Consider the following 16,910-nt stretch of genomic DNA (forward strand, 5'->3'; position numbering starts at 1 on the left):
TAAATTGAAATTCACTGAAAAGTGTTTTATTTCAATGATTCAAAGTTATATAGATTTATTACAAACAAAGTGTTGTGTTCAAGTGTTTAAATATCATGGCTTACAGCAAATTAAAACTGTAAATGGAGTTTTTCTAATAATGTGAATATTACATGAAAACAATAATAGAGCATTTTTAATAGAGCAGACATGCTATGGCCTACAAAATCATGGGAATGACCGCTGACTTGACAGCTGCCCAGCAGACACTCACTGACACCCTCCACAAGAAGAGTAAGTCACAAAAGGTGATTGCTTTTCAGGTCCTAGACTGATATATGCTAGCGTGTTAATGGAAAGTTGAGTGGAGGGAAAAAAGTGTGGTAAAAAAGAACTCACAAAGAACACAGCCAAAAACTTTTAGCGCATGCTTCTCTACGCTCCTGGTTTTATGGAGATTTAGATTTATTTTCCAGCAAGTCTTACCTCCACACAAGTACTGAGGGCATATGCTGTTCACTAAATGGATGCATGCCAAGTACGATCAAAGTGATTTTGGGGTTATAATAAGCTCTAAGACCAAATGATGAAAATTATTAAAAATAAACACTTGAAATATATCACTGTGTGTAATAAATCCACGAGGTTTTACTTATTTTTGAAAATGAATTACAGAAAGATTATTTTTTGATATTCCAGTTTTTAGAGATGGACCTGTATAAGAAAAATAGATTATTTTCGTTCCCTTTTACCTAAACTTATTTTATTGCGTGGGCTATTTAGGATGTCATGCATTTAAATGCCCATAAAACAGATTGCTGGCATCAGATGTAACAATGAGCTGGAGATTAAACATATGCTGACTAGAACATGTGCAGCAACCTTGACAAACAGCTGGATCCTGAATCCTAAATATAGCACCAGTTAATATTGTGGACAAAATTGGCTGAGATCAGTTTGAACCGTAGAAGAGACAAGTAAGTGCATGATCTGACCTTTGAAATTTGTTGACGTTTTATGAAATGACAGAAGATGAAGCAGAAACGAGTAGCTGACAAACTAAGGGGGAAACCTCCCTCTTGTGTGAATCAAACCACACACATTCGCGCGCACATTAGTGACCCAGTGCAGATAAACATTTACAGGCAATGCACTAGAGGATATATTTATCTATATATTTCATTTATACTATTTACACAAGAGAAAGGCAGCCCTTTGAGGAAAATATAAAGTTTCTAAGTTTGCTCTGTTTTCTTGCTGTGAAGCACTGATTTGGATGCAGAGCTCGTTGCGTCACCGAGCTCAAGCATCAGTTCTACACGCGAACATGTAACAAAAAACCCCAAAAACGGACCGATCTGACATGCACATACCCGCTCGTGCATACACGTCAACAACCACACGTTTGCACAAAGACACGAGAAAACTGCAGTGTTCTACAAAAATGTAACACATCGTTCTGAATGCGGCTGAAAGTTTTAAGCATTAAACTTATTGACTTGTAAAATAGAGAACATAAAGGTCTGCTAATGTAACAAAAATGTGAAACAATCATGTTTTTACTACAATCCTCTGGGCCATGGCTCGGAGTTCTCATAGTGGTCTGGCAGCACTCACATCCTTGTGCCTGTGCCATCATCCATCCAGACATCTTCCTCCCATTGCTGCACAATCTTTGTGTTCTGCAGCGAGACTGGGATCCCCTCCATCCAACCAGTCAGCTATTTGTGCACATCCATCCACCCAAGCAAGGGCTTGGATGTTCTTATAGGAGTGCATTTGCTTCTGGAGAATGAATGTGGAGAAAAGAGGAGAGCAGATAACAAAAAGCAAACGTTTTCTGTCAGAAATTGTTTTGCTGAGTCCTAGCTGGCTGGGCCATTGGTCAAAGGGCAGTCAGACCAAAATTGCAACGGCAGTACATCATGCCGCTCGAGTCCAACCAGCTGTCTGAGATGGGGTCGTAGCGCTGGACAGTGTTCAGGTAAGACGAGCCGGAGTGCCCTCCTACTACATACAGGTAGTTGTCCACAATGGCAGAACCTACACCTGCAGGAAAAATAGTGCATACAGCTATTACACGAGCATAAGTCACCATTCTCTGAAAATAACCATCAAAGCAAATTTAAGTTCTATCATTAGAACCTTTTGTTGGAAACGTACCAGTACGGGGTTCGTTCATTGGCCGACAGGCTGTCCACTGGTTCTGATGTGGGTCGTACCTCTCGATACTGGAAAGGTGGGACACTCCGTTGTGGCCACCCACCACAAAGACAAAGCCGAGCATGACACCCACACCAAAGTTGATCCTCTTATCTGCCATGGGGGCTACCATTTCCCAGGCATCCTTGCTGGGGTCGTACCTCTCCACGCTGTGAAACAGATGAAACGCAATAAGTAAGGACCAAAACATGGTCTGTTTCAATTTATCCAAATCCCTTCAAAATGCTTGCCATTTCTACATTTTACTTTTACATGCTATTTATTTCAAAATGATAACATCTATGGCAGCCACCACAATAAACAAAAAAACTATTAAGAAAGAGAACATTTCCCTTATTTAGCTTTGCTAAAACCTATTTTTTCTGTGCTGCAACGTATCTTCAGCCAGTGCTGAATAAATTATAAAAGGTAAACTTCACATCTGTAAAGTCTATTTTTAATCTAATTTTCTCTATAATCTCTATTTTCTCAGCTTTATTGTCAGGCAAATACACAAATATTTATGTCACAAACCGTTTAGTTTCTTAATTGCTCTGCATTAATAGTTTAGTCACAAAACAATCTGGATTACTGGCAATTGTATATCTAAGGAAACAAAGATCACATGTAGGAGTTCCTCAAGGCTCTAGTCTTGCCCCCTTTTATTCAGTGCCTACATGCTACCTCTAGCTCAGAATACTAGAGTACTACAACATTTCTTACCACAGATATGAGGATTACAACTTTACATCCAGAGTTCATGCACATGTTCATGTATTTTAGATTTTGTTTTTGTAGTTTGTATGCAGTGCCTAAGTTTGACTCTCACCCCTTCACCAATCTGTGACCTGATTTTGTATGAAAGCACTGCCATTTAATCCAACCTTACTCTATTCCGTACCTGTACACCATTTATCCACTACTTATCAAATCTAGACTGGTTTATCCAACACTAAACACATATTCTTTAAAGCACAGCTTGTGATCTGTGATAACTTTGTTTTTAGATGTGATAAACAAAGTAAAGGTTTTAATCCTTTGAACCTGATCCTCTTCGAGAAATTCAACTACATAACACATATGATAAAAGTTAAAACACATTTATGCCTGAACTGACAAAAAAAAAAAACGGCAGTTAATTTCATCGTAATTCCACTTTCTGACAATTTCCATCAACCCCATTGTCTTTGATTGTGGTTCTGATCCCAATTTGAGCCAGCTCATTTATAAAACTGGGAAATTATGACCAACGTAACTATGAACAACCGCCTGCTGCAGATATAAACTACTTGAGTCACAAAACCCCACCTTCTAACATTCGGCAGCAAACAAGTCAGAAATGAGTTTAAAACCACTAGTCATTAAAGAACATAATGCCCATAATGCTCCTTTCTGTACCCAAAAGAAGTTGTGAACAAAACGACCAAAGCTGCAAAAGTATGAAATGATGGAGGAAAACTGCCCCCTTAAATTCCTTACTTTTCTGTAAAGTGCTTTAATTTACCTTGTAGTTGATGGGTACTAACCATTCTCTAAGACACAAACCTCAGCTTAATCTCAATAATAGAAAAATGTTTTTATAAACAGGAAAGGGAGGTGAAGCCGTAAGGGGTTCTTATTGACAATAAACTGACTTGGGACGATTAAACAAACAATGTTGTCTCTAAAAATGGATTGCAGCCTTGCAGTTATCAAAGGATGGTCAAAATATTTACCAAACCATATAATCCCATATTTAATTCAGTGTCTAGTTCTGTCGTATTTGGATTACAGTTCAATTGTTTGGTTGAACACTTCACCTAAGAACGTAGAAAAGTTACAGCTGGTGCAAAACAAAGCTGCACAAGTGGCTCGAAAATGTGCTCAGAACTAAATACCTCAAATGCACGACCTTCTTTCCTGGTTCTGGGTGAAGAACAATTGCAATTTTTTTTAAATAGTAAAACTACAATACAAACACCATCTATGTTCTAAAAAAAGTTGCCTTTTAGTAGAAATGCACATAACTACTTCACCAGACACTGGTGAAGTGTTTGCTAAAATGTAGTACCAGTACAAGCCAATGTACAGTTATGTTAGAACCATGCATGTATGAAATAATTTAGCAATGAACATAAAACAACAGAAAACTGTTTACAACTTGAAGAAGAAACTTAAGCTGTATTATATAACTGAAATTTCATAAATGCCTGATTTCTTTAATGCTCTTTGTACTTTCCTCTTCTACCTGTGAGAGGTATGGTTGTATTTTGTTTGGATATATTGTATTTTTTCAATATATGTGTGATGTAAAAGGACCCCTGGAAGAGTAGCTGAAGCAGTACTCTGCTAAAGCTAATGTGGAGCCAAAATAAACAAACAAAGCTTGTGTATAAATTGTGCCAGACATAACTTTTCCTTAAGGGAATATAATGTTTGTGTCAATTAGGGCTGCACAATATTAGAAAACATTGTATATATAAGCCTATTTTCTTCTTTCTCTCTTTCTCATCTCAGCCTCCATAACTCTTTGACCTTTAGCATTTTGGGCAACGTTATTTCTGTCAAGTGTGAGCATCTGCTGCCGTGAGACTCCAACTGGCTAAATATTACATTAACATGTAAAATGCGAAATCAAAACACTTGGAATATATTCGTAAACTATTATTGCAGTCCAAACAGTCCTTTGCGACATGAATTTTGCTCACACTGATAGAGATGACGATAAATTTGCGACATATTGTCCAGCTTCTGTGTCAATGTAATTTTCCGCTAATGTAAAAAATAAAGAAAAATGAAGACTACTGAATGTTTATGGATCTAATTCAGCAGCTTTCTCATGCAAGCCATTTTATATTGTTAAATATCTACCTGAAAAGAGTAAAGTTAAGAAATGGTGAGGTAACTGAAAGTCTGACAAAAGTTAGAACGTCCCGACAAACAGAACGATGGCAATCTGGGACTGTTTTGCAGCACAGTTAAGAGGACATACAAACCATGAGGGACGGAGGAAAATGTCCCCAAAGGTTCTCTGTCCAAAACACATTCTCCTGCAGGGTTTTCAGTGTCAAGGAAACAAGCAACTGGGATTCAGCTCTAGGGTGATCAACAACACACATGCAGGCACCCTCTAAATGACACATCTCCAACACTTCTGTAAAAAATCTTCTCTGCACTTATTAACAAGCAAGCGAGTGTTTTCTCAGCAACACTTGGTATCCTTCGCATAATTGCTAGCTCTATTTATAATCCAGCAAGACTGAGATGAGAGCAAAGATCAGGCCACCAGCAATGCAGTAACTTCAGTCACAATTCAGCTGTAGAAAACACACAAACAGGCATTTAATCCTAATTTCTGGGGAATTCTAAAAGGGATCACCCCCGCACAGCCTGGTATCCTGCAGGGTAAAACGATGAACTGCATTAAGATTTTTAACTAGTGCAAATAATCAGGAAAACTGTCCAAAAGCTGCAAGTTAGAGGTAACTGTTTTTTCTAAATGTATTCAGAAAAGAATGAATAAAATAAGTTAAATATTAAAAACTAAAAAACTAAGTAATAAGTTAAAGTTAAAATAAAAAATAAGTTAAATAAGTTTAAAATAAAAAAGGGCTAAAAATTAAGAGTAAAGTTAAATAGCAAGTGTATTAATAAAATTCAAGGTTTAATAGATAGTTAAATAGTTCAGATATTAAAAAAATAAAAATAGAAATAGAATGTTAATAAATGAACAGTTAAAAAGTCAGAAATGCTAAAAGTTAAGATTATTTAAAAAAAAAAAAAGTGACAAAATGTTACACGAAAAAAGGAAGTTGTGCAAAAATTATGTGCTCCATGTAAAAGCGTTTCAAAGCTCCTTTTGGGGGTGAATTGCACCTCTAACTATAACAAGCAGAACCATTAAGTGGCATTACCTATTCATATGGGCTGGACCATACCCTCCAATAGCATAAATCATGCCATCCAGCACAGCTGTGGCAAAGCAGCTGCGGGACTTCGTCATGGGTGCCACGGGCTGCCACTCCTTCAGCTTTGGGACATATTTCTCCACAGACTGCAGGTAATACTGGCCGTCATAGCCTCCCAGAGCGTACAGCTCTCCAGCCTGGACCACGACCCCAAGTGTGCTGCGACACTCGGCCATTCGCTCCACCGAGGACCACGTGTTGCTTTCTGGGTCCCAGGCCTCCACCGTGCTCTCATGCCTCCGGTAGCTAATGCCCTGCCTCATGTGCGTGGCGATACCTCCCACCACGTACACTTTGTGGTCCAGCACGGCCACTCCGAACTCATACCGGGGCACGCTAAGAGGGGCCAGTCCAATCCACGAGTCTGTCTGTGGGAAATACATTTCCATGCTGAAAGAAGAAAGGATGAAAATGACTTAAAAACTTTACAAGGCCATTTTAAACAAAGATGCACCAATCAATCACCGAGAGTGCAAAATAAACTCATTTTCCTACTAAATTAGTAGGTCACATTTCTGAAAAATCACATCAAAAATATGAACTCTCCCTATTTTTGATCATATTCATGTTCATAAATGCATTAAGAAAGAGCATGTACTTTAAAACTTTTTCTAGTTTAAAAACAATCAGAAAGGGTAGGGAGATGTGACCAATGATTAAATGGGAATAATCTCATAATCACCTCATTTTCTAAATCTGTCAAAATCTAAATCAGCCTGATCAGAGCATCTCTAATGTTAAAAATCTTTTCAATTAAGTACTGATTACCTTTCTAGTGTGGCGAACAGTCCAGCCTTGCCTCCTACTGCAAGCAGCACCTTGGGGGCACACCTGGGCCTTGCTGACAACACAGTCTGATAAGAAAGTCTGTGCTCAGGCATAAAGTGATATTTAAGGGCCTCATTGAGCAGGTGTTTGCATGCATGGTCATCTCGTATAAGGTGGTTGGCTTCATATAGGCGAGTGAGGAATTTAACGCTGAGAAGTGGAAGGCGAACACAGTGTAACAACTGAGCGAGATGCTGCTGTCTCTCTGTTACGTCGTATTTGATCCATGATTCCAAGGCGTAAAACACCGTCTCCTCCGTGTCTACCTTGAGACAGTCGTTAGAAACGATTTCATCCAACTCCGCTCTTGTCAGTTCAAAAAACTCCTCGGTCTGACAGACCTCTTCAAAGTTTTCACAGATGAACTTAGTAGCAGCCAGGCACAGGTCATGACAGCCATATGTCTCTGCGAAGCGGGAGATCCCTATACAGTTTCCAGCATCCAGCTGGGTCTCTAAGAAGGAGCAGCACTCCTTAAGTACAAGCTTAACCTGGAGTAAATTGGCAGCCGGCAGCAGGGACTCCACTGTTTCCTGGGAGATAAACACAGTTCCCGTGTATGCATATTCCACAATGGCCTAGAAGAAAAGAAAATTTGTCAGTGAAACAGTATGAGAGCCATTTGTTCAGTTTCTGTCTGCCGGATCTAAGCGTACCTGCAAGGCAGCCTCATCAATGCACTGGAACTCCACCTCGGAGGTCTCCTTTTCCGAGAGGTTACCTGTAAACATGGCCTTGAAGTAAGGGCTGATGCTGGCCAGCACAACTTTGTGGGCATGGATCTTGGCGTCACCCACTCGCAGAACAATGTCACACAGTTCATGATCCTGCCGCAAGAGCTGGAGGCCTTGCAGCAGCTGCTCCGAGTGAGGCCGTGTGAGACTTGCAAACATATAGGACTGGTCCTGCTGGTCCATCTGGAAACACGAACCCAGAAATCACCGCAGTGTTTGGGATGTGGGAACGGTTAGGGACTTTGTGAGTCACTTCAAGCTTGGGAGAGTAAGAAAAATCCTGTATTTGCATTTGTTTTGAAGTAGCACAGTAGTTATCCTCTACTACATCCAATGCTAACACTGTTCTAAGACAGCCAAAACGCATTACCTAGAAAGTGCGAACAATTGGACACAGGTAAATCCAGAACACCAGCTGTCAAACGTGAGAATTTAAACTGCATGACAGATTTCAGAATGCAAAAGTCATGTAGATAATTGGGGCCTGTCTTTGCGTTTTTAACAGGAGATCCCACTTAATGAAACCTCGCTAGCAACACATTAGCAGTAAAAAAAAAAAAAAGCAAACAGCCAAGACAGTAAAATCAGATCAGCAGATCGCCTTATTTTAAATCATTTCTCGATCCACACTGAAAACACTCTAATCGGTAGGTTTTGATCCAAGCACAAATTGAATATGAACGCACTTCAGCGTCATTGCATTGCAGGTTAGCCTCTAAAAATAAACACGGATTTATGTGCTGGCTGCATCATTGATTGATATATATACAATAACATGGCTGACAAATACAAAACGTCACGCAATAACTGGCTTTAGATATATATATATATATATATATATATATATATATATATATATATATATACATACATATAATAAAAAAGGAGAACAAACCTGTATTCTATGGTGCGCGCAGATAGCGACCGAATAAGCGGCGGCGACAGCAGACCACAGGCAGGCTAACAAGAAAACAACCGACTGGCAACCAACCTAGCCTCAAAGCTAAAGACGAGCTATTACAATGACGAGATACCAGGACGAGAACAACCACTTCCGCTGCCTTTCACAATAAAATCACACGAAATTTATTCTGACTGAACTTCAAAATCAAAATGATTCGATTTTATTCTGAAATACTTACAGTAATATTTAATGAGTGTAAACTGCATCTACAAGTAAACAGACACGAATTTGACATAAAATACAATGTGTAATATAAGATAGGTTACTTTTCGATTTTATTTCAATATAATGTGAAAAACATGTTTATTTTAACACTGTAAATTACAGCCCCATCTCAGGACAGAGACTGTATTGTTGATAGTTTTATATGAGTAAACTTCTGTCTTGATATTACTGTATCTCAACCCAAACGGAAGACTTATTGAAATAGATATATTAAAAACAAATATAAGTTCTCATATCTTAAAATTAAATGGAAACAAAACATCCAATTCTCACATGTCCATCTTTTTTTAGGCATATTTTTCAATTACTTCTTAGAAATATATTTAAAATTTTTATTCTGGCACTTCTAAATATTCTTGGCATATATTAAATATTTTTTAAATTTCAATATTTCTGATTATTTTCTGTATGATTAGTATGTTTAGTACAACACGTTTATCTTTTATGGATATAAATGCATTTTACAACATATTTAACTACGACAAACTTATGTTCTTATCTGTTTATTACTCTCCTCCAACATTTAAATATTTACTCATTTTTAAATGTGAATGTAATAAGATCACAAACATGCACATCCAAACAAAGAGTCAATTTATACTGAATGAACAGGGTTCCAAAAATCTCACTGCTTCAGTAAAAATATGTCAGGCCTAAAATAACCTAAAAAATTTAAACTATTTGAATTAATAAACTTACATTTTAAATAACAATTGATCAAAAAATGTTTTGTTTTGTCGTTGCATAACATGAAAGTGTTTTATCACCCAGATGACCTTTTAATCTGCCAGAATGTGGTTTAGCAGTATCTTATTTGACCCTTTGCAATGCCTGAATATGAAAACTAAACAATTAAAATGAACTGAAACCGTCAACCAGTGTGACAGAAAGCGTGTTAGTCAATTAGCAGTTGGATCAGTTAATTAACTGACTGTAAAACGTAGGCATTTTAGGCTTAACTTTAATCGGAGGCTATTTATCATTTTATTTTTCCAATATGTCGTTTTTTTTATCTGTCAAGTTTCATTTCCATTTCTGAAGCGCGCTCCTTTCGATCTTCATCCTTCTGCAGCTCTGCCGGGTGATGATGATGATGCTTCCGCCTGGAGGAGCTTGAACTCCAACTCGCGTCACCATGGAAGCACTCAGTTTGCGACATGCATTCGCCATTTTGCTGCCTTGTTGGTGTGTATGTGTAATTGTGTGTGTGTGTGTGTGTGTGTGTGTGTGTGTGGGCTCCCTTAAGGTTGAATACCTTCATAGCTTCCAAACAACTCTTCAGCTTCAGCTATAGAAGGAAATGTCCGCATTCACTGACAGTACTGTGGCTGCTGCAGCATGACATGAAGAGGCTGGACGTCGGAGCCATAGATAGATAGTTTTGCGTTGGGTTAACGTTGAGGCGGAGGGCCAGCAGAAATGTAAGGTCTGTTTTCTTTCTAACTTTGCTCGTCCAGACGCTCCGCACCTAAAACGGTCAAAATTAGCGGACAGCATGTTAGCTCCTCTGCTTCGGTGCTAACTGATCACCCTGGTTAACGGTAGCATGTAATAATACCTGTATTACTTAGTATAAAGCGGGTTAGAGCTCCACTACAGGCATTTGTTAGTACAAAATGTTAAACTAGCTAGGTGTAATTATGTACAATTGGAAATAAAGACTGTTTCATCCACTCTGCTCGGTTGCTACCGAGAGAAAGAGCCACAAGTGGTTGTTTACTGGGATCCTGCATGCCTTGATGGGGTAATATTCTGGGTTTTTGGTTAAAGCCTTGTTTCCATTTGTTAAAGCTAATATTACTGGATGTTCCCCTGGTGCTAAAAGCAACAACAAACAAGGAATTTCTCTTAAAATATGACCATATTTCAGAAACCCTCAAAATTATTCAACAGATTTTGAGAAACAATGAGGCCATAACATGGAAAGCACCAGACTGTTTATGCAACTGATCATCTAAACTGACCAAACGAAACAAAGTTTTTCCAAACTCCTTGATTTAATAAGAAATCGTATGTCTTTAAAAATAACTCTAAACACAATAGTAACGAAAGCACTTTTTTAAAATTAAAATGTCGTTTTTTTCTTTTTTTGGTTACATACTAAAAATCTTATTAAAGGATAAATAAAGTGTAGAAAAATAATAAAAAGATTTATACTACTATGAATTCATTATTGCTATAGTCAATAATAATTAAAATATATTTAAAATATACATTGTAATGTTAAATGTTATTATAAATTGTTTATTAGGGTTAGGAAACTTGGTTTATTCCCTGTCATTTATTTCCCCTTTAATGGCAATTACATAAAAGCAGAAGCAAACAGAGTAGTTGGAGAGTTTTAGTCCTTTATCACAAAAAATTTGAATGATCAAAGTTTTTTTGCCCAACGCTCAAAGCTATTGATATTCAGTATAAAGAAATATATTTTCTGATATTTTTTTGTAGTCTGCTAAGCCTTCACCTTGGTAGGCATTACGGTCTCAATCGGTTTTATTAACTGTAAATATATTTTTTATAGTAAAACTGCTCAAACAGCTACAGATGAGAATGTCAAAATGTAATTTTTTTTATTTTGGTTTTCTTTTAAAATATTAAAGTAATATTAGAGGAACAATTAAATTAAATAGTGTAAGATAAAACATGACATGTTACAAATAGTATTTAAATAAATTATTTATATTAAAATTGAATAATAAATATAATAAAATAACTTGTTTTGGCTTGCTAATATTGATTAGATTTGTCATTTATTTTCCCATTGATGGCAAGTAATAAAAAAAAGTGACACAAATTAGATGAAAATGTTTAAAGAATTTTAGTCCTTCATCCCACTAACTTTTAACAAACACAAATTTGTTCATGCACATGATTAAAAACCCATTCATCTATTTATTATTAGCCATCTTCTCTATGTGGCATGCCTGAAATGCCGCAACAGGACATACGGAGGAGGAAAAGTCATTTACCATAACCCATCGCATCAATGACATTTAACATATAAAAGTTACTATTTCATCAGTTCCCTTTAGCTTGTCAAACCTTCATGTCGGAAACCATTACAGATTTGATTTCCTCAATGTCAATTTACACACAAAAAAATAAATACTTCTTAATAAGGCTGCATGATATCAGGAAAACAGTAATATTTCCTGAATATTGGGATGACAATTAGCAGGCATTTTCCTGACTTTTTTCCTTCTTTACCTTCACTACAATGTCCTCAGCATTTCCTGTGAGCTTTAGTTTCTATGTCAGTAATAATATTCTATGTGATGTGAACAACAAGGCTAGTTAAAGTCCAACTAGCCAAACATACTATTGGCATGGTACTTAAAATATAATATTCAACCAATGATTGCATCCAAGCACCCTATCAAGCTAAATGTTGACTGATATTAGTGTGCATCACTAGTTTGGGGTTATTTTGCGGTGTTTTGCATAGTGTTGATTTGCTTGGGGGTTCTTGTCAACCTTTGTATTTCATCCGATGATTTTTTTAATCCTCTGTGTTACATTTATAGATTGACCAACAGGACCTCACTTCTCCACCATCAAGTGCTCAAGATGAAAGCACAGAGTAAAAGGGAGGAACATTATTGTCCTCGCTGGAATGAGTTTTACTTTTTGGATTCTCAAATTTGACACATCCATAAATACGCCAATAATGATACCTGGATTAATGTCCCAGGAGATACATGACCAGCTTCTGGACTCCAAGAATTACCAGAATCGCACAAATGGGGTGGAAAAGCTTAAACATAACCTCTCAGAAGTGGACATTAAATCGGTCCCACCTGGGAATGTTGAGGAGTTTATCAATTTTCTTCCTCGGCTTCTAGATGACAGTAATTTTAAGGTCCAATATGGCACCTTACAGGTTTTAAACCTGCTAATACAGAACCTAGAGACGGGCGTTGACAAATTTTTGAAGCATATTGTTTTCGTTGCCCTAAAGGCGCTTGGTGACACTCGTGCCGTCACCAGGAATGAATACCTTAATGTGTTTCAGCAGCTGATGAAAACCATTGCACCACAGCAAATATTAGATCTTGTAATTGGCAACTTGAAGCACAAGAACTCCAGGGTTCGGGAAGATGTCCTGAACATCATCATGGCAGCTATGCTCACTCATCCTAGGAAAGATTTCAACATTCCCAAGCTGTGCTTTGAAGTTGCACCATATTTGGCAGACAGCAAGAAGAAGGTCCGCCACGCTGCCCTGGAGTTGTTTGCTGTTTTTGACCATTGCCTTGAAACAGGAAAGAAGCAGCCGCTGATGAAAGCTCTGGACATGGTGGAGCTTAATGAGGACGCAGAAGGTCTAATGGCAGCGGTGCAGGCGAGACGAGCGAGACGCATCCTTCCAAAGCTAACCTCAGAAGGGATTGTAGAGTATGGTCTGGTGGTGCCCAAACCCGGACAGTGGTCCACGGGACAGTATGTTTCTGGGGCCGATCTGGACTGGGTCATAAACGGAGGACGGACGAGCAGTGCCAGAAGCTACAGGACAGAGCAGGACAGTGATCGATTGTGTGGCTACGGCAGCTTAGGCTCCCTCACCGATGACCCACCGTTTCAGAGGAGGATTGTCAGCGCGGGCAAAGGGAAGAACAAGCTACCCTGGGAGTCGTCCAGCTTCTCGTCGACTGATAATGAGCAGCAGCAGCAATGCACTACGCCTAACGGAAAGTGCTCTGAACAGGTGAGCTCTGTCGTCCTTTAACCCCTGTTTTATATTTTCAGCTGTGCCAACTCAGCTTACCTAGGGACACTAATATAGACTGGTTTCCATCATGAATGGGCTGGTATGAGATTTTCTCTGTGTGGTAACAATTTAAGACAAAAATATGTATCATGATCTAACTGCTTTGCTTTTGAATAGAAGGGCTTTTTTATTCTGTTTTTGGCTAAACAATAAAACACAATGATAATTACGAGTATATTAATATCTATAACATTTATTTGTAATTCTGATACTTAAAAAGCAAAAGAGTTACAAATAATAATACTAAATATAGTATTTAGTATTATTTTCAATTACTCGTGCTTATTGTACATATCATCCTTTTTTGTTGTACTCCATACAGCATAGTACACTTACTATACTCAAGGATAGTAAGTATTAGGCCTTTTATTAGTTATGCTTTCTGCTCTGGTAGCTAGTCTGCAGTCCGGTGCTGAACATACATGGTGCCTGTTGCATGCCGACAGTAGTTTCACAAAACAACATTCCCTTAATAGGAGCGATGGTTGCTAATCCTTTAGTTTCCAAGTTTTCACTACTAGAATTACTTCCAGACAGCTGAACTTGTCTTTCATTTAAGTGAGGTCTAAGTAAGTGTAAGAGCTGTCTTTCAGACAGCTAATCAGCAGTGCACAGGAACAAATGGGGTAAACTTCTTTTAGCTGGAAAAAACTCTTGGCAGTTTGGCACTTTCGTATTGTATTTAATTAAAAATCACTTTATACTGTGTTCAAATAGTTATTATTTTGAAAGTTACTGTTTAAAACCTTAATACCCGTTCATTCCTAGTTTGCATGTCAGTAAATAAAATCAGATCAAATCTTGATGCATGAACACTGCATGAACTAAAAGCTTAAAGCTGGTTGCAAGTCAGAAGTAGAACAAAAAAGTAATAATAACGATCACAGTGACTTTCTCCATTGGAAAAATTAAACAGATGTTAACCCATATCTGGCTTAGATCAGACATAGCTGGCCAGTCAAGTCATTTGCACATAGGCAAATTTCATTACACTGCTCCCCCTTGCCCTTTTCATATCATATTTTATTTCAAATTCAGTATATGCTGGCACATATATATTACACACTGAGTAATAGGATCTGTTTGAATGATTATGGGTTACAGCTAATGAAAACAAAAAATTTTGTTTCTTATAACATTAGAATATTATTTAAGCCTAATTAAAGGAAAAAAAAGACTTTTAACACAGAAACGGCGGCCTGCTAAGAACTACAGGGGTTGGACAGTGAAACTGAAACACCTGTCATTTTATTGTGGGAGGTTTCATGGCTAAATTGGACCAGCCTGGTAGCCAGTCTTCATTGATTGCACATTGCACCAGTAAGAGCAGAGTGTGAAGGTTCAATTAGCAGGGTAAGAGCACAGTTTTGATCAAAATATTGAAATGCACACAACATTATGGGTGACATACCAGAGTTCAAAAGAGGACAACTTGTTGGTGCACGTCTTGCTGGCGCATCTGTGACCAAGACAGCAAGACTTTGTGATGTATCAAGAGCCACGGTATCCAGGGTAATGTCAGCATACCACCAAGAAGGACGAACCACATCCAACAGGATTAACTGTGGACGCAAGAGGATGCTGTCGGAAAGGGATGTTCGGGTGCTAACCCAGATTGTATCCAAAAAACATAAAACCACGGCTGCCCAAATCACAGCAGAATTAAATGTGCACCTCAACTCTCCTGTTTCCACCAGAACTGTCCGTCGGGAGCTCCACACGGTCAATATACACGGCCGGGCTGCTATAGCCAAACCTTTGGTCACTCATGCCAATGCCAAACGGCGGTTTCAATGGTGCAAGGAGCGCAAATCTTGGGCTGTGGACAATGTGAAACATGTATTGTTCTCTGATGAGTCCAGCTTTACTGTTTTCCCCACATCTGGGAGAATTACGGTGTGGAGAAGCCCCAAAGAAGCGTACCACCCAGACTGTTGCATGCCCAGAGTGAAGCATGGGGGTGGATCAGTGATGGTTTGGGCTGCCATATCATGGCATTCCCTTGACCCAATACTTGTGCTAGATGGGCGCGTCATCGCCAAGGACTACCAAACCATTCTTGAGGACCATGTGCATCCAATGGTTCAAACATTGTATCCTGAAGGCGGTGCCGTGTATCAGGATGACAATGCACCAATACACACAGCAAGACTGGTGAAAGATTGGTTTGATGAACATGAAAGTGAAGTTGAACATCTCCCATGGCCTGCACAGTCACCAGATCTAAATATTATTGATCCACTTTGGGGTGTTTTGGAGGAGCGAGTCAGGAAACGTTTTCCTCCACCAGTATCACGTAGTGACCTGGCCACTATCCTGCAAGAAGAATGGCTTAAAATCCCTCTGACCACTGTGCAGGACTTGTATATGTCATTCCCAAGACGAATTGATGCTGTATTGGCTGCAAAAGGAGGCCCTACACCATTCTAATAAATTATTGTGGTCTAAAACCAGGTGTTTCAGTTTCATGGTCCAACCCCTGTACAGGTCCTTCTCAAAATATTAGCATATTGTGATAAAGTTCATTATTTTCCATAATGTAATGATGAAAATTTAACATTCATATATTTTAGATACATTGCACACTAACTGAAATATTTCAGGTCTTTTATTGTCTTAATACGGATGATTTTGGCATACAGCTCATGAAAACCCAAAATTCCTATCTCACAAAATTAGCATATCATTAAAAGGGTCTCTAAACGAGCTATGAACCTAATCATCTGAATCAACGAGTTAACTCTAAACACCTGCAAAAGATTCCTGAGGCCTTTAAAACTCCCAGCCTGGTTCATCACTCAAAACCCCAATCATGGGTAAGACTGCCGACCTGACTGCTGTCCAGGAGGCCACTATTGACACCCTCAAGCAAGAGGGTAAGACACAGAAAGAAATTTCTGTACGAATAGGCTGTTCCCAGAGTGCTGTATCAAGCCACCTCAGTGGGAAGTCTGTGGGAAGGAAAAAGTGTGGCAGAAAACGCTGCACAACAAGAAGAGGTGACCGGACCCTGAGGAAGATTGTGGAGAAGGGCCGATTCCAGACCTTGGAGGACCTGCGGAAGCAGTGGACTGAGTCTGGAGTAGAAACATCCAGAGCCACCATGCACAGGCGTGTGCAGGAAATGGGCTACAGGTGCTGCATTCCCCAGACCTGGGCTACAGAGAAGCAGCACTGGACTGTTGCTCAGTGGTCCAAAGTACTTTTTTCGGATGAAAGCAAATTCTGCATGTCATTCGGAAATCAAGGTGCCAGAGTCTGGA

General features: G+C 38.8%; 2 protein-coding genes across 10 annotated transcripts in view; one reads left to right on the top strand and one right to left on the bottom strand.

Annotated features, from left to right (window-relative positions):
* LOC124855397 (kelch-like protein 28) lies at positions 1–10,253 on the bottom strand. Of its 4 annotated transcripts, none has more exons than XM_047345219.1 (6): positions 10,135–10,253; positions 7,613–7,873; positions 6,897–7,534; positions 6,075–6,518; positions 2,143–2,351; positions 1–2,028 (listed from the first exon to the last, which is right to left on the bottom strand). In XM_047345219.1, exons 1-6 carry the CDS (start codon positions 10,138–10,140, stop codon positions 1,865–1,867), a joined length of 1,722 nt encoding a protein of 573 aa, XP_047201175.1. In that variant the 5' UTR covers positions 10,141–10,253; the 3' UTR covers positions 1–1,864. The 4 variants fall into 4 exon arrangements, with proteins under 4 accessions (XP_047201175.1, XP_047201178.1, XP_047201176.1 ...); XM_047345222.1 differs by having other exon boundaries at positions 7,613–7,949; positions 10,135–10,226; XM_047345220.1 differs by lacking the exon at positions 10,135–10,253 and adding an exon at positions 8,586–8,720 and having other exon boundaries at positions 7,613–7,949.
* Positions 10,004–16,910, top strand: part of LOC124855396 (TOG array regulator of axonemal microtubules protein 1) — a 23,266-nt gene continuing 16,359 nt past the window's right edge. For 3 of the 6 annotated variants that reach the window (XM_047345213.1, XM_047345215.1, XM_047345218.1), the window contains exons 1-2: positions 10,004–10,305; positions 12,404–13,584. In XM_047345213.1, the coding sequence (XP_047201169.1) occupies positions 12,493–13,584 (1,092 nt within the window). In that variant the 5' untranslated portion in view covers positions 10,004–10,305; positions 12,404–12,492. The remainder of the gene's footprint in view (positions 10,306–12,403; positions 13,585–16,910) is intronic. The other 3 variants (XM_047345214.1, XM_047345217.1, XM_047345216.1) reach the window with 3 other exon arrangements.

Source organism: Girardinichthys multiradiatus, chromosome 19 (assembly GCF_021462225.1).
Source record: "Girardinichthys multiradiatus isolate DD_20200921_A chromosome 19, DD_fGirMul_XY1, whole genome shotgun sequence".
NCBI lineage: Eukaryota > Metazoa > Chordata > Actinopteri > Cyprinodontiformes > Goodeidae > Girardinichthys > Girardinichthys multiradiatus.